The sequence below is a fragment of the Cyanistes caeruleus genome, chromosome 7 (genome assembly GCF_971803275.1).
Source record: "Cyanistes caeruleus chromosome 7, bCyaCae1.hap1.1, whole genome shotgun sequence".
Lineage (NCBI taxonomy): Eukaryota > Metazoa > Chordata > Aves > Passeriformes > Paridae > Cyanistes > Cyanistes caeruleus.
This window is the reverse complement of record NC_141707.1, coordinates 2,097,853-2,114,389: the sequence shown is the minus strand read 5'-3', so window position 1 is coordinate 2,114,389 and position 16,537 is coordinate 2,097,853. Positions and strand designations below refer to the sequence as shown.

Here is a 16,537-nt window from a genome sequence, read left to right as displayed (position 1 = left end):
TTCCATTTCGTGATCCTCACCCCTTTCTCCCCCATGTTATAAATGAAAATAGAATTTTGACAACTAGGTCCCTTGGGTTAATGGCAGTTTAATTAAAAATTAATACCATTTAGTAAATTGCATAGTAATTTGGTATAAAATAATACAGTTTAGTCAAAGAAAACAATTTAGCAGAAAAATTACAATTTATATATATAATCTGCCAGTAATTAAGTATGGTTAAAGCATAAACAAAACTGACCAGGGTACAGGGAGGGCTTCTCACCCCACCTCACATACAAAACCCACCAGGTATGGAGGTTTCCCACCCAGCCTCATGTACAAAACAAAGCACTTCAAGCTAAACTTATATACTGTATGCTTATACATATTCATTAATGTTTCCTGTAAGTTTCCTCCTATTTCTGATTTTTCTGACTTTACGTCACTTTTCTTCACGGCGCATGCCTCACTTGTTGTTAGGGGGTCTTCAGTCTTCTTTTGGTGATCTTTTGGTGAAGGCTTCTCCTCTTCCTCGTTGTCCTTTGGATAACCTTACAGGTTTGCGCGTGCGTACTAAGCTTTGTGTTACGTAAGTCTACTAATTAGTCTTATATTTACTAATCTTTAGGCCCAATGCCTAAAGTTGTTCTAATTTTGTCCATCTCAAGGCCATTTTAGTCTTGAGACACCGCTTATCTTCCAAACTACACACTGTACCTCAATTTTGACATGTAACATCTGTAAAGGGGTACATCTGCTTTGTAACAGTAATTTTCTTGATTGTTTCTAATAATAACTTTCCAAATAGTTATGTGAAAAACAAGGTTCACACAATTTTTATAGAATTTAAAAGTTTAGTAAAAAACGATTAGGAGAAAAAAAATAAAGTATACAGATACAGCCAGGTGTCTCTGCATTCAGCCAAGAGAGCACACCTTACTAACAAAGGATTGTCCCTTAAAAACAGAACCCTACTACATATCCATAAATTCTCACACATATTCATACATTCTTCTTAGGATCTTTGGTGTTCCCCCGTTTAGTTTTCTCTTGCCCCCTTCTCAATAGATCAGTCTTCTTGGCGCCATCAAGATTTACATTCCCTGATACCAGAAATGCAATAAATTCCTCCCCCCAGAGTTCTGGTCACTGCTGTCTTCATCTGGATAAGACAGTTTACAAATGCAGGTGTTCTCTAGCTATTTTTTTTTCTCAGTCTTTGGGTTATAAAAACAAAAGCAGTTTTTATTTTAATATTATGCCATAGCCTAACATATATGTATTATACCACTATTTCCAAGTTTCATCAATAACAGAAAGGAAACTATGTTAATACAACAAATTTTTCTAATCTTATACATACAACATTCATTACAATATTTGTGAAAAGCCAACAATATAATATGTATCTATAACAGTTACAATTTAGTTAGCACGAATCAATTCCATTTATTACACTCAGGTGGATGGTGAGCGCCACTTGCTGCCACTGTGACTGCGTGAGGGCTCGGTGGGGGTGGTGCAGGTGGGGTCCCACCAGCTGCTCCAAGTCCAGAGGTCCCCCAGATCCTCTATGATTGCAACACGTATGTGGTGCTGATGCTGTCCCAACCCAATCCTGATGCCCCTGGGCCTCTCCAGCAACTTTAACAGGGACCCCAACAATGATGACCCTGACAGGGAGGCTCTGGGCAGCCCCCCTCCCCCCCCAAACTGCAACCACATTCCTGCATGGAAAAATGTCCACATTGCTAAAGCCCCATCTGGTGAATGCCCAAATCACACCCCCAAAGGGGACACCCCTCAAAATGGGAAGCCTGAGTCCCCCAGTGGAACCCTGGGCAGTCAGTGGGGCCTCCCCAATGTCCCTAGATGGCACCCCATGGCACCACCCACACCAAAGTTGGGATGGCATTGATTCTAGGAAACACCTATTGGCCCCAGATGACCCCCCAGTAGCCCCACTGCCCCCCATTGACCCCTTTTGTTTCTTCCCTCCCTTTCCCAGCTCTCACCTGCCCCCCCAAGGGCCACTACCAGCTGTGTGCCCGAACCTGTGAGCACACCTGTGCAGGTGTGCGGGCCCCGCCCCCCTGCAGTGAGCGCTGCTTTGAGAGGTGTCAGCAGTGCGCCGAGGGGCTGCTGTTCGATGGGGCCCACTGCATCCTCCAGGGGACTTCGGCTGCCTCCACCAGGGGCGCTACTTCCAGGTGCACTGGATGTGGCCCCAGTGCCTCCCAGTACAGACCAGTTCCAGCCCTAGCTCCTTCTAGGCTCCCCATGTTGATCCTGGGCCCCTTTAGTGTGCTCCCCACAGTGTTCCCAGGCCCTCCCAGTACATCCCAGTTCTCCACCAGTCCTTTCCAGTTCCCTCCCAAGTGCTCACCAGTCCCCAGTCCCTCGCAGTACACCCCAGCATCCCCCATGTCACCATTTCTCCCCAGTGTTCTCTCCACTTCCCCCAGACACGTCCCTCAGTGCGTCCCCCTTTACTCCAGCATCTCTCCTCATGGTGAGAGACCCCAGGATCTCTCATCCCCTCCAGTCTCCCTCGATATTCCCTGTATTATCCAGAGTCCCTCCAAGGGTATTTGAGTCCTCCCCCACTTTCCCCCACAGTGTTCCAAATCCTTCCCAATTTGTCTTTGTTCCCCCACAGTGCCTCCCAATGCATCCCAATCACTTAGTGGGGGAACTGAGTGTCCTTCCAGTGTCTCCCAGCATGTTCCAATGTCCCCCTGTGTCTCCACCAGTGTTTCCAGTGTCCCCCAGCAGGTCCCAATCCCCCCAGTGTGTCCCCCTCCATGGGGGACATGGGGCTATGTGTGGACACGGGCACACACTGGGGACATACTGGTGGTCCCCATGGGCACTCACTGGGGATATGGAAACACATAGGTGATGTGGGAGACATGGGCCCCCTTCCCCCCTCCCACGACACCTCACAGCATCATCATCCCCATTTTTTGGCCATTTTAGGCCATTTTTCCCTACTCCCCACATTTTATCCAAGGAAAACAAATCGCTGAGACCATCCTGACCCCTGACTGTTCCCAGGCCTGCACCTGCTGAGTGCCTGGGGGCCCCCAGTGCCATCCCTTCACTTGTCCCTTTGGCCACACCTGGGGCCTCTGTGACGGCACCAGCACCTGCACCTGCATTGTACGCCCAGGTTGCTGCACTGTATCCCCTGCCACCCGTTTCGTCACCTTTGACGGTGTCACCAGGGCCATCCTGGCCACTGGCATCTATGTGGTGGCCAGCACGTGTGACCTCTGGGACCCTGCATGGCTCCAGCTCCTGGGGGACGTCAGGGACATTGGGGACTATCCGGCAGTGGTGACACTTCACCTTTTCAGCTCCCACAGGCTCATCACCATGCAGAGGGACAGGAAGGCCTGAGTGAGTTGTCACCACCCTGGGTGGCACCCAAAAATGTTGTCACCACCATGTGTTGTTGACCTAAACATCCACTTGATCTTCATTTTAATAAAAAAATCAGTATAATTCCCTAACTTCACACCAGGTAAGAGTCCACATGGGTTGTCCAACCCCACCAGCACCACAGGATGTTCTTACCTTAATTTTGCCCCAAATTCCTCTATTCTGCTCCCAGTTTCCCAACAGTGAAGCTCCTGTGCAGGTGCTGGTCACTAAGAGACATCCATAAATTGACACACCCCATAATTTTGACCAAAATTTCTTTTTTCCCCCAAATTCACATCAGAGAAGCACCTACATGGGTTGTACTTTATCCTACTCTCAGCATGCTTTGATGCATCCCATCATTTTTCCACAAACTCCCTTTTCCACCTAGATTCCTCCAGCTACCCTTCACCCCTCTATCACCCCAAATCCCCTTTTTTATTCTCCTAATTTGATATTGTCCAGCTCAATGGGGTCCCCACACCCCTGCCCATGGAGCTCCCGGGACCATTGACCATCACGGAGACACACATGACCCTCTGGATCAGCTGAACCCCGGGATTTCTGGTGTGATAATGGAACTGGCTCCGCAGGGGTGACAGTGGAGGTGCCCAGGGAAGCGCGGGTGATGCTCTGTGGCCTCTGCAGCGACTACGACGGTGCCACCAGCAATGACCTGCAAGCACCTGACATGCAGGTGCTGGCCGAGGCCTGGCAGGCACCTGACTTCAGCCAGGTGGGTGACACCAGGGGGACACTAGGGGAGGGGAGATTGAGGTATTTGGGTGTCTCGGGGCTGGCACTAGGGGTAACAGTGCCAAAAAAGGGTGGAAAAATTGCCTAAAAAAGAGTAAAAGAGCCCCCAAAAGGAAAAGCTCCAGAAAATGGAAAAGAGACCAAAAAGGGGAAAAAGAGCTCCCCCAAAGGGAGAAAAGAGCCCCAAAAACATGGGAAAGGAGGTCAAAAAGAGGAGAAAGAGTAAAAACTGGGGAAGGGACCCCAAAATGCAGGAAAAGAGACCAAAAAAAGGAGCAAGAGCACAGAGTGGGGAGAAACAACCCCAAAAGATGGGAAAAGAGTCACATAAGACTCTTTTATATGGGGAAAGGAGCCTAAAGAGGAAAAGAATTGAAACAAGTGTAAAGAGATCAAAAAGGGAGAAAACGGGGGGAAAAAAGGTGGAAAAAAAACCCCAAATGAGAATAAAAGTTCAAAGAGATGGGAAAAACACCAAAAATGGGGGAAAGAAATATTAAAAAGGGAGCAAGAGCACAGAAAACAGGGGGAAAGAGGCCAAAAAAGAGAGACACCAGAAACAGGGGAAAGAACCCCCCACAATGGGGGGAAAGCAACTGGGAGAGAAGCACAAGAAAAGGGGGGAAAAGAGCCCAAAACAGGGGAAAAGGGAATAAAAAAGTGGGGAAAGAGCCTCCCAAAATGAGGAAAGAGACCAACAAGAGAGGGGAAAGAGTTCAAAAATGGGCATAAGTCCAGAAAAGGGAGAAAAGACCCTAAAGTGAGGGAAACAGCCATGAAGTCCCCCATGATTTTGCCTTTCTTCCCACCCAGTGATGTGGAAAATTGACATTTCATCTGGGTGGCCGCGCCTCACCGCTGACGTCATCCTCAAATGCCTCAGATCCGGAAAACCCGGATTTTTATAACCCCCAAAACTGTGCTTTCGCCCCCAAAATAAAACCTTTGAGAAAACCCCGTTTTCGGGTGCTTTGGGGATAAAATCCTGGGAATTCTGGGAAAGCAGGAGCGTGGTAATGTGCTGGAGGGCAGCTGGGGGACGAGGAGGGCTGTTCCCACCCTGTCCTGCCGCGGGCAGTTCCGTGTCCCCACTTCCCCGCCCCCACCCACCCCCCCCGCGTCGGTCAATATTTCCCAACGCCTGAGTCCCACGGGGAGGAGGGCGGGGGGGGCACCAGGATGTTTGGTGCCGGGGAGGGGGTTCCCGGACATCCGAGTCCACCCGGGAGGTGTGTGCTACGGCACACTTGGAGGGGACCCCTCACCAGTATTCCCAGTTCCTTCCGGTAGGAGGAAGCCAGTAGCCACCCCCACCCCCCCCCCATCCCCTCCAGTGTGCCCCCCGGTATCCCCAGTCTCTCCCAGTACAACACCTGCATAACCCTTCCAGTCTCCCTCAGCTGACCCCAGAGTAACCCCATTGTCCCCAGTCCCTCCCAGTGTGTTCCAGTCTTCCCCCACTATTACCCATGATGTTCCCAAATCCCTCACAGTTTGTTCCAGTCCCCCCCAGTCCCTCTTACTGCATCCCAGTGTCACTCAGTGTTCCCCCCAGTGCCCGTTTAATCCTTGCAGTGTCCCCCTGGTGTCCCAGCATCCCCCAGTGCCTCCCCGTGTCCCTCCCCAGTGGCCCTTCAACATTCCCAGTGTCTTCCAGTATGTTCCAGTAACCCCTAGTGCCTCCCAATGCATCCTAGTCACACTCAGTGTCCCCACAGTGTCCCCTCCCATCTTCCCAGTGTCCCCCAGCACATCCCAGCCCCCCAGTGTCCCCCCCCATGTCAATTCCAGTGCCCCCCAGATGCAGTCTGGGCAGAGACGGAACTGCCTGGGGCCCTGGGAGGTGCCACCTGGGGGTGTCCCGTGTCATTCCCCCCCTCCCCCCCCCCCCCAGGCTGTCCCCTCCCTGGGGATAAAGTGGCTCCAGTCACAGCACTGGGACAGACTGGGACCATGGGAGTGCAGTGAGTGGGGACATTGGTGGGAATGAGGGACATGGGGACATATGGGACATGGGGGCAGATGTGGGACATGGTGGACATAGGGGAATATGGGGACCAGTATGTCCATATGTGGGAAATGGGGCACATAGGCACCTGGGGGGACATGAGGGACAAGGAAGGGGGACATGAAGGACATGGGGGAACATGGGGGGACAAGGGCTCATGGGACAGTCATTGGGGACATGCAGGATATTGGGGGAGACATGGAGGGCATGGGGGGATATGGGGACACTGGGGACATGGGCAAGATGGAGTGGTCACAGGGTACATGGGGACATGGTTGATGGGGAGCCCCCTCACACTCCCCCAGGCCTGGACACACGAAGGTCCCCCCCATCCTCCTCCTCCTCCTCCTCCTCCTCCTCAGCCACGCAGAGGAGTGGGGACCCCTGAAGACATCGGGGGCTCCTGTGGGACCCATAGGTGAGTTCGGTGTCCCAGGCTTACACTGGGGAGGTGCCAGGCCCATACTGGGAGGTTCTAGAGTGGGGGTCCTAGGCCCATAGTGGGAGGTCCCAGTTCCACACCAGGAGGTCTCAGGCCCATAGTGGGAGGTCCCATTCCCATACCAGGAGGTCTCAGGCCCATACTGGGAGGTCCCAGCTCACAGTCCCCTACCAGCAGGCCCTATGCCCCCACTGGGAGGTTCTGGGGTGACACTGGAGGTCCCTGACCCATATGGGAAATCCAGGCCCATACTGGAAGGTCCCACCTCCATACTGGCAGGTCCCAGGTGCCACTAGGTGTGTCTCCCATGTAGGGTCCTGTGTGCCACTGGGTGTGTGTCCCAGGTGTGTGACAGGTGTGTGTCCCTAGGTGGGGTCCTGTACCCCTTTGGACCAGGAGTAGGGGATGAGGCCACCCACCATGAAGATGATGGGACGAGCCCTGAGATCTTCCTACAGGAAAACTTCTCCTTCTTTGGACATGTCCACCGCTCACTCTATGTGGGTCATGTGACTGGGGGGACATGGGGGAGGTGACATTTGGTGGGTGACACAGGTGGAGGGTGACACGAAATGTAGGGTGACAAGTTGGATGCAGCCTCCAGAGTTGATGTCACCACTTCCTCCTCCTCATCCTTGACTACATCGGTGAGTGGGGACTCCTAGGGACATCAGGGATACCTGTGGGGGTCCCTGAGGACATTGAAGACACCTGTGGGATCTTCAGGTGGTTTTGGAGTTCCAGGCCCATAGTGGTAGATTCTGGGGTGACACGGGGGCTCCCAGGCCCATACTGGGAGGTGCTGCGGTGACTGACTGGAAGTTGGGGGTCATCACAATTGAGGCCACCATGACAGGGGTCATCATAGTAGGGATTCCCCATGACTGGAGACACTGTACCTGGGACCACCATGGAGGGTCACTGTGGTTAGTGCCATCCAGGTGTGTCCCATGGGTGACCTTTGCCTGCAGGTGAACAACAATGGTGTGGTGTCCTTTGGGATGATGGTCCCAGAGTTCACCCCCCAGCCCTTCCCGCTGCCAGGCCACCGCCCCTTTGTGGCACCGTACTGGGCTGATGTGGACACCCGTCTGGGAGGGAACGTCTTCTACCGGCAGAGCCGGGACCCCCAGCTCCTGGCACGCCTGGCCCAGGACCTTGCACCTGCTGTGTCACCTGGGGACCCACCCCCACAGCCTACCTGGGCATTTGTGGCCACCTGGGACCATGTGGCCTATTTTGGAGCTGCCTCGGACAAGGTGGGACATGGGACAAAGTGACCTTCAACCATGATGTCCCTAACCATGGTGTCACCAAATGTTTGGGGACACAGGGATGGAAACATAGCTGGGGGTCATCATGGTGACATGCTGACAATGTCCCCCGGCAGGTGAACACTTTCCAGGCTGTGCTGACCTCCGATGGTGTCAACTGTTTTGTCCTGCTCAACTATGAAGACTTGCAGTGGACAACTGGCATTGCTAATCAGGGGGATCCCCACACTGGCCTGGGGGGCATCCCTGCACAGGTGGAGACACAGAGAGGGGCACTGGGCACGGGGTCATCCCTTTGCAGTTGAGGACAGTCCAAGGGATGGGGGATGCTGGGCTAGGAGGGATTCTGGGCTTGGGGGAGGTAAAGCATTTTGGGGTGGAATTAAAGGGATTTGGGTGGAATTAAAGGGATTTGGGGTGAAATTAGGGGGATTTTAAGAAGGATTTATGGGAATTTGAGGTAGAATTAAGGGGATTTGTGGCAAAATCAGGTAGATTTTATCTGAAATCAGGGGGATTTTAGGTGGAATTAAGTGGATTTGGGGTGAAATGAAACACATTTTGAGTAAAATTCAATGGGAATTTGAGCAGAATTTACCCCTCACCTTCTCCTCCTGTCCCCCTGTTCCCCTCCCTTCATGTCACACCCTGTTCCCCCATCTTCCCCCCTGTAGGCTGGGTTCAACGCTGGGGACGATGTCCACTACTACAATGTCCCGGGGTCACGGACACCCACAGTGCAGAGCCTCAGCCACCGCAGCAACCTGGGAGTCCCAGGGCGCTGGGCTTTCCGTGTTGACCACTTTAAGGCCACTGAGGAACCCCCTGAGACCCCTGGCACCCTGCCAAAGGCATCTGAGGCCCCCTGGAGTCCCTTGGCACCCCACAAGACCCCTTCAGTATCCCCCAACCCCCCCAGGACCACAGAGGAGCAGGTGTATGTCTGTGGGTTGTGAGCAGGTGACATCTGGGACATTTGAGGTGGGGGGGGGTTGCCTAACAGCCCTCAGCCCACCCCCACAGAAGGATTTTCCCCCACAGAGGCTGCATTTCATGATGGAAATAGCAATAAACATCTGTTGAGCAAGACCTGTGTCAGGTGTGTGTACGCAGATGCATGTGAGCAGTAACATAGGTGTCATGTGTGAAATGTGTGCCCATCCCCGCCTGTTCCCATGACGGCGACAGAATCAGCTGAGGGGGGAAATTGTCAGTGAAGGGTGACAACATCTAGGTTGTATATGGGTGTGACAGACAGACACCTGAGTCACACAGAGGTGTGACATAGATACACCTGGGTAACATATTTTGCCAGATGCACTACACCTGGACAGCACCCAGTTTAGACACTCCTACATGGTGTTATCTGGACAACACCTGAGTTCCACACAGGTGTGGATCCACCTGGATAACACCTGCTGCAATACAGCACTCCACCTGGACAACATCTGGGTTGCACAGACGTGTACCATCACCTGGACAACACCAGCCCAGCCAAGGGACCCAGCACTGAAATCGAGGGCAGAGGAAAGGGTTTGGGTTACAGTTAGGGTTAGAGGTTTGTCATGGAGTTACTTTACCTTTAAGAAAGTTGGAGTTGCTGGGAACAGCCTGGAGTCTTTTCTCCTGACCAATTATCAGTCATTGCTGAGAATTGACAGCAGTTTAGGCCATTGAAAAGTGGGATCAACTTGTGAACCCTACCTTAAAGTGTAAAAGCAGAGCTCTCTGGGTTCTCTTGGTTTTCTGGCTGTGAAGGGTGGCAGAGCTCCCGGCCTCCTGTTCCCTGCCCAGGCCATGCGGCTGAGCGGGGATTGGAGCCGGGCCTGCCCCGTCTCCCGGCGGGGAGATGGCGGGGGGGGCCTGGGGAAGGTTTTCCTCGGGCCTGGGCCGGACCGAGCCAATCTCTGGCTCGGCTGCAGGTTTTGCTGCAACTACATTCACTAGAAACTGCCAAGTGAAGAAGGAGAGAGGCTCTGGACCTGCAGCAAGCAGAGACAGCCACACTCTCCAGAGCAGCTATGAAGAACCTTCCATCGCAGACGGCTCCAGCTCCTGTTCGGCAGAGATCACCGAACCATCTACAAAAGCCTGGGCAAGATTTTAACTCTTTCATTACCCAGATGAGACTTGCAGATTAATCTTTTTATCCAGAGAGAGAGAGAGAGAGAGTGTGATCAACATGAAAAGAGACTTTATAAACTACCAGTGACAGGAAAGAAAAGAAACTTCAGAAGAGGTAGAGAATTAAGAAGATGCTTTATTTAAGCTGAAATATCTTTCTGTTAAAACTATGGAGATGGACAATGAAGTCCTGAAAAGAACTCCTTTAATTCATGATAAAGTATGTAGGGAGGAATAAAGTGTTCAAAGTGTAAATTTGAGTAAAAAGTAGAGTAATTATGGTATAGTGAAGTGCTGGGAGATTTGAAGCCTTGAGAGGCAATGAGAAAACTGTTTTCTAGTGAAGCTCACAGAACCAGATGAAGAAGACTTTTTTGCCTTTGAATAACATATCCTTAAAAATGCTATCTCTAGACGCATGGCCCATACACACTTCAGAGTGATGTGAAAATGGGAGGAGTGAACTCTAATAATAGCAGCTCTGAGCAGCTAACATTAGGGCAATAGACAACTATAACAAAAATAGTTTTCTTGTGAGAAACTCCATAAATTAACAGGAAGAAACTTCTGTTTCTCTACAAAGACTGGTGAAAAGACTGTAGCAAGAATTGGGACTGTTTTAACCATCAAAGTTCCAAAGTTTTTGTCTGTTGTCATGTGAACAAGGGAATAGTGGGTAAATAGGGGATGAAAAGGTTTTTTCTGGAAGTTTATTTTGGTGTTCTTATTATTGTAGCTTGTCAATAAACTTTCTTTATTCCTTTTAAGTTGTATGCCTGTTTTGCTCTTGTTCTAATCCATATCTCACAGCAAGAAATAAGTAATTTTCTTAGTTATTGGTTTAAAACCACAACAAGGTTACAGTTAGGGGTTAGTGATTAGGGCTGTGGTTTGGTTAGGAGTAGGGTTAGTACTAGGACTTACAGCTTGGGTAGGTTAGATTTAGATTAGAGGTTATTGTTAGGGTCAGAGGTGTAAGAGCCTGACAGAGATGGGAACTTCAGACAGCTCTTCTTTAAAATGCTGTTTATTCCAAAGACTAAGATACAGCAGGGGGTTGTGGGTTGTCCTACAGCTGCTGGCTATAGGCAAGCCATGTGTCCTGAAGCCCCTTTATTTCTAGTTACGCTGCATTATATATTTTTCTTTGCTATTTGTCTGTGCATCTTAATGCATGACAACCAATCAGCATCATACACAATACCTTTACATTTACATATAACCTATCAAAACTACTAAAATTACCATATTATGTAAGTGACCAATCATTTGAGTTAGTAGTTACATGTTAAACTTTGAAACTTGTTTTGCAGTGCAAAATTCTTCTTGCTTTGGTAAAAAAATCTTTCTGTTTGCCTATGCTTTTTTACTTGGTAGAAAAAATGCTTTGTTTGAAGACCACTTAACCTGTTGGACCTTAGCCATAAAACCTCCTTCCAACTCGACTAAACTTTGTTCTCCCAGCTGTTTCAGCAACAACTGGCCCTAAAAACATCTTTTATATATCAGAGCTTCCTTTCATTTCTAGAGAACCTTCTGCTAAGCATTCATATCTGTAAAATTTTTCTGTTAAATTCTCATCCTTCCCAACAAGAGGTTAGGGAAACTTTTATTAAATAGCTGTAAGCTTTTATTTAATATTGGAGTGGTGTAATTGTACTTTATTAATATTTGTAGTTATCCTTTTTACACAGCACTGTCCTTTCTTACAGATCTCTGGTGAAGACAATGGGATCAGGGTTTACTTTCTAAAATAGTTCTACTTCCAAAGATGTGTTCATTAACTGACACCAAGATCATTTAGGAACAGCTTATCATTGGTTAGCAATGGGGACCAAAGCGACATGGATGCCCTTATGCATTCGAAGAAGATTGCTTTACTGCAGAAATTTCCCCTTTTTATAGCTTTAACCTCTACCCAACATAATTGAAACCAAACCGAAGCTTAACAGAACTTAACAGAAAGAAGGCACCCATTGGCTGGCCCAGCTGCAGAGCTGCAGTCCATGCATCTTATCACCCAATCAGCTTACCGCTCATACACTGTCTGGGTATCCTATCACCCAATCAGCTTCCTGCTCATATGCTGTGCATGCATTCCTCCAGCCAATCACAATCTCACTTTCATCTCTCACTTAACTGACTCTCTCCTCACTCCTAGCTGCCCTTCACCCCTCAGCTTACTGCCAACTGTTGGGTCTGCAGCTGTGCCTTCCCATAGGGCCTTCTGGTGAGCATAGGCCTTAACAACTTTAACAAATGTAGCCCCAAATTCCACAGCTCCCCCTTGCTTTTTTTTTAAGCAACAAAAACCTACTTAGAAAAACCTAAACAAATCCTAAAACATCAATAACAGTGACAACAGTAATAACTATAACAACTTTTCAAAAACTGTAACATTTGCCTATAACATAGCAACTATATACACATGATCCCAATACACATGGGATCAGGATTGTTATAGATATTATATTATATATATATGTATAAAATATTATATTATATTATATTACATTACATTGTATTATATTATATTCCTAGTTAATTATATTATATTACATTACATTACATTGCATTACATTACATTATATTATATTCTTTTTGCAAATATTAAAATGAATGCTATATGTATGTTGGAAAACTTTGCTATATTAATATAATTTCTTTTATTTCTGCTATTGATGAAACTTAGAAGTAGTGGTGCAATACATATATATTTCTTAGGCTGTAGCATAGTATTAAAATAAAGACTGCTTTTGCTCATATAACCCAGAGAATGAAAAGATAGTCAGAAAACTTCCCCTGCATTCTCAAATTATCTTACCCAGATGAAGACAGCAGTGACCTGAGCTCCAAGGGAGGAATGTATTGAACCTCTGTTACTGGGGAGTGTGAGACTGCATGGAGCCACAATAAAGATTGATCTGCCAGGAGCGGGGGGGGGGGGGGGGGGGGTTGTTTGAATCATGCATAAGAATCTATGAATATGCAAGAGATAGGTGTTTTTAAGGGAGAATCCTTTGTTAGTAAGGTGTGCTCTTGGCTGAATGCTGAGGCACCTGGCTGTATTTGTTCATTTTGCTTTATTTCTGTCTCCCAATTGTATTTTTAAAATAATAAATATAAAACTTTTTAAATTATACCAAAAAGTTGAATCTCACTTTTCACACGATGGTGTGACAAAAGGTGGCACACACCATGAAGGAACCCACTCCACATTGTGGCCTGTGGAGATGCAGGTGTGACCCCCCCCCATGATAATAAGTCCAGGGGTCCTTTCCATTGCCCAGTTAGTAAGTCATTCACCATTACTGGAAGTCTTAGTATTCCTTTGTGTCAACGGAATACTGCCTCTTGCATGTAATCTGTCCAATCTTGTCCTGATTTAAAAAATTGAGGACATACAAGGCCCATACAGGCTAGTCAGTTGTGAGGGCACCCCAACTCCCCCTTCTTTTGGTTTTCAAGCACAGTCCTTAGGGTTCTATGGGCACACTCGACAAGAGCTTTTCCTGTGGGAGAGTGGGGAATGCCCATATTGTGAGACACACCCCATTGCTGCAAGAAGTTACTAACTCACTCTGAGGTGTAGGCAGGTCCATTGTCTGTTTTGATGGTGTTGGGAATGCCCAGAGTGGTAAAACAGGAGATCCAATGCCAGGTAGCATCACGGACCTTTTCTCTGGTCTGGGAAGTTGCCATTAGAAAATGAGAATAGGTGTCTATGGTAAAGTCAGAAAGTATTTTGGAGTTGATTAGCATAAGAGATTTGATAGTCAGGATGTCTTGGTGGAAACAAACAGAGCTTTGAAGATTGCAAGGAGCCTCGTGACAGGAAAGAAGACTGAATCAAGTGAAACAGAGAAATTAAGAATTAGAAAGAAATGCTTGACTAAAATGGGGGGTTTGGCAAAAACCATACACTGACACCCTGATCCATGAGAACAGGAAAAGGGTCAGACTGCAAGATAAGATAAGGAGCTAGACTACACAAACAAGATGCAAAGACAAAGGCACCACAGGATAAAGGGGATTCCTCGGACCCTAAGCCAGAAGGAACGAATTTAAAGTCCCAAAAAGTGGCCAAAGGACTGTTATAAATTTGTATTGTGATATTGGCTTTCGCAGATGAATATTATATATTAAATACTTTTTAGCTATGCTAACAAGTCTTAAGTTTAAAAGAATTTCCTAGGTACAAGGCAAGGAAACTCCAGAGGGCAAGGACAGTGGGGCCCAAGTTGTTATCAGGAGAACAATAGAGCCCAAACTGTTATCAGCGGAAGATATGAAGACCAGCTGCCCTCGGGGGAAGGATGAGGGGCCCAGGCTGTTATCAATAAGTGACCATCTGCAGCAAAAAAGAAACCAAACTCCAAAATAATGCTGACCAGCAGAAAATAACATGATCCAAGAAGGTGGAACCAGGGAGGGGACATGCTTGAATATGCATTAACCTCTCACAGCAAAGAGGGGATAAAAAGGACACTCATGAGATACCAGGTGTGTTCCTGGTAACCCACCAGGGCACCCGGCCGTTTTAACCCTTTGCTTTATTTCTTTTGTCTCCTAATTGTCTTTTGTTTATATTAAATTCTTTTTATAATTTATTAAGTGAATCTCGTTTTTAAGAATTTTTGGGGGCTCTTTCCGGGATAAGCACCTCACCTCTAGGACCACCGGAGATGCAGAACGGGGAAACAGGCGCGCCCCTGCTGAGTTCAGCAGATCCCATTCTGTTTCTCCCAGCGTGGACCAAGCGGCTGCAGGTCAAAACCCCGAGAACAAGAAGGAGAGGAATAAAGCAAAGGAAAGGGGAAAAAAGGCTCCATAAAACCGCGGTATTTTTGCTCCATAATTCTTGTGCACGAAGACCCAAAGAAGAAGACGGATTGTAAGTAATCTTTGGGGGAGCGGGAAGCGGGGGTTGCAAGACACCCCCGGGGTTACTGGGACTGGGTCTCAGGGGAGGGGTGAGCCCCTCGGGAAAGGGAGCCCAAGGTTTTCCTGGCACAATCCACTGGGAAAACAGAGTAAAACGTGGATTCTCTAAAACTTTGTCAAGTTGAGGATTAAATCCAAGAAATTTGGACTTAAAACTGCCAAATTGAGGAATAATCCAAGAAACTTGGGATATTTGACATATTACAGTGCCCATGGGCGGATATTAACAAGGGAAGTAAAGTGGACCTTATTGTCTTGCTGTGACTGGCTGGAGTTGAATGAACAGATGTGAGAATGCGTAAATAGGTGTGATTGTTGCATTGAAGTTTGTGGGGGTTTTTTTTTGGTTTTTTTTTTTTGGAATTGTGTTGTTAAAGAGGAAAGGTTTTCTGTACTGTGCTGGAGTGAGGGTGAGCAACTGTATTGTGTTGTTAAAGAGGAAAGGTTTTCTGTGCTGTGCTGGAGTAAGAGTGAACACGCGTCAATGCTTCCACAGGGACTGGATCATGGTGGGGACACATGGAGTGATTTGCTTCCTCCCTGCGAGCTCCTGTCCTGGAGCTCCGGGGTGGCAAACCAGAACTGGGGCTTGTAGCCCAGGGGCCGCGGGGGTGTTGTATCAAATCTGTTCTCAGTGGGATAGCAGCTCTGCTCTCAGAGCAAAGCCAAGGTTATCTTTAGTGGTGATGGTCCCTCCGTGCCTTTCCTCCCCCCTGGGCAACAAGAGCTGCTTGCGGGGGAGGGGTCGCTTTGGTGAGATGGTATGTGATTCAGCGTTTGAAGTTGTTTGTTTTTTGGTTTTTTTTGGTTTTTTTTATAAGTTTTCTTTGCCCCACTGTAGCGGCGGTGAGAGGTTTTCCTGGGAGATGGTGCTCCCAGGGCTACTCCCTGCCGAGCTATTGGGACGGAGTGGCAGGTCAGCCTCAGGAGTGCAAGGGAGCTCCTGGAGCTCCGGCCGGCGGTGAGTCCGGCCAGACCCTAATAAGATCAGGGCACGGAGGGTGCCCTGAGGGGATGAGTTCAGCTCATCCCTTTTGAGTAAAGTGAGGGCAGGGGCCTTCTAAGTCTTGGTGCCCCTGGATTGTTTAAACTTATTTGGAGGTCTCAAGCCCCAGAGCTGTGTTTAGGCGGCTGCAGGCTGGATTGAACCACAGATGCCGGTTCAGGTTCCCTGCTCCAGGCACAGGGGGATCGGAGGAGCTCTCAGTGACTCCTGGAACCTCCTGAAGCTGTGCAACAGGCCAGGAACATGCCCAATGGTGAGAGAGCCAGGTGAGTCCCTCTGGGACCCAGGTTTTCTATGCCGGGGTCTTGTGAGACCCCGCACATTAAGTTCTGTGATTTCGGGAGTAAGGACTGGTGTCAAAACTGTCTCAGAGAGCTTTTTCTTAGCCAGATGTGTGAGCGAGATATGGAGCAGTACTGACGTATGGTATCAGCTCCAAACCAAGGGAGCTGCAAGTTGCAAGCCTTTGTTTTTATCGGGTTCTGAGAGAATTCTGTGTATGATGGTGCTGTGGTCTTCTGCAGCAATAAGTTGTGTCGGTGCTTAAAATTTGAGATTTCAGGAAGAGTATGCAT

The 16,537-nt window shown here is 48.5% G+C and overlaps 1 protein-coding gene and 1 long non-coding RNA gene across 2 annotated transcripts; both read left to right on the top strand.

Annotated features, from left to right (window-relative positions):
• The first annotated feature begins 76 nt into the window (after positions 1–76).
• LOC111922443 (uncharacterized) lies at positions 77–5,118 on the top strand. Its single transcript, XR_015288930.1, has 2 exons — positions 77–4,144; positions 4,978–5,118. It is a non-coding gene; the product is annotated as an uncharacterized LOC111922443 (long non-coding RNA).
• A 993-nt stretch (positions 5,119–6,111) lies between these two features.
• On the top strand, positions 6,112–8,975 carry LOC111931770 (sushi, nidogen and EGF-like domain-containing protein 1). Its single transcript, XM_023930489.2, has 6 exons — positions 6,112–6,128; positions 6,478–6,590; positions 6,984–7,114; positions 7,586–7,873; positions 8,005–8,142; positions 8,563–8,975. Exons 1-6 carry the CDS (start codon positions 6,118–6,120, stop codon positions 8,842–8,844), a joined length of 963 nt encoding a protein of 320 aa, XP_023786257.2. The 5' UTR covers positions 6,112–6,117; the 3' UTR covers positions 8,845–8,975.
• The last annotated feature ends 7,562 nt before the right edge of the window (positions 8,976–16,537 follow it).

Coding starts and splice junctions, on each gene's coding strand:
- LOC111931770 (XM_023930489.2), top strand. Junction 6,591..6,983: donor GGCTCCTGTGGGACCCATAG/GTGAGTTCGGTG, acceptor GTGTGTCCCTAG/GTGGGGTCCTGTACCCCTTT. Junction 7,115..7,585: donor ATGTCCACCGCTCACTCTAT/GTGGGTCATGTG, acceptor CTTTGCCTGCAG/GTGAACAACAATGGTGTGGT.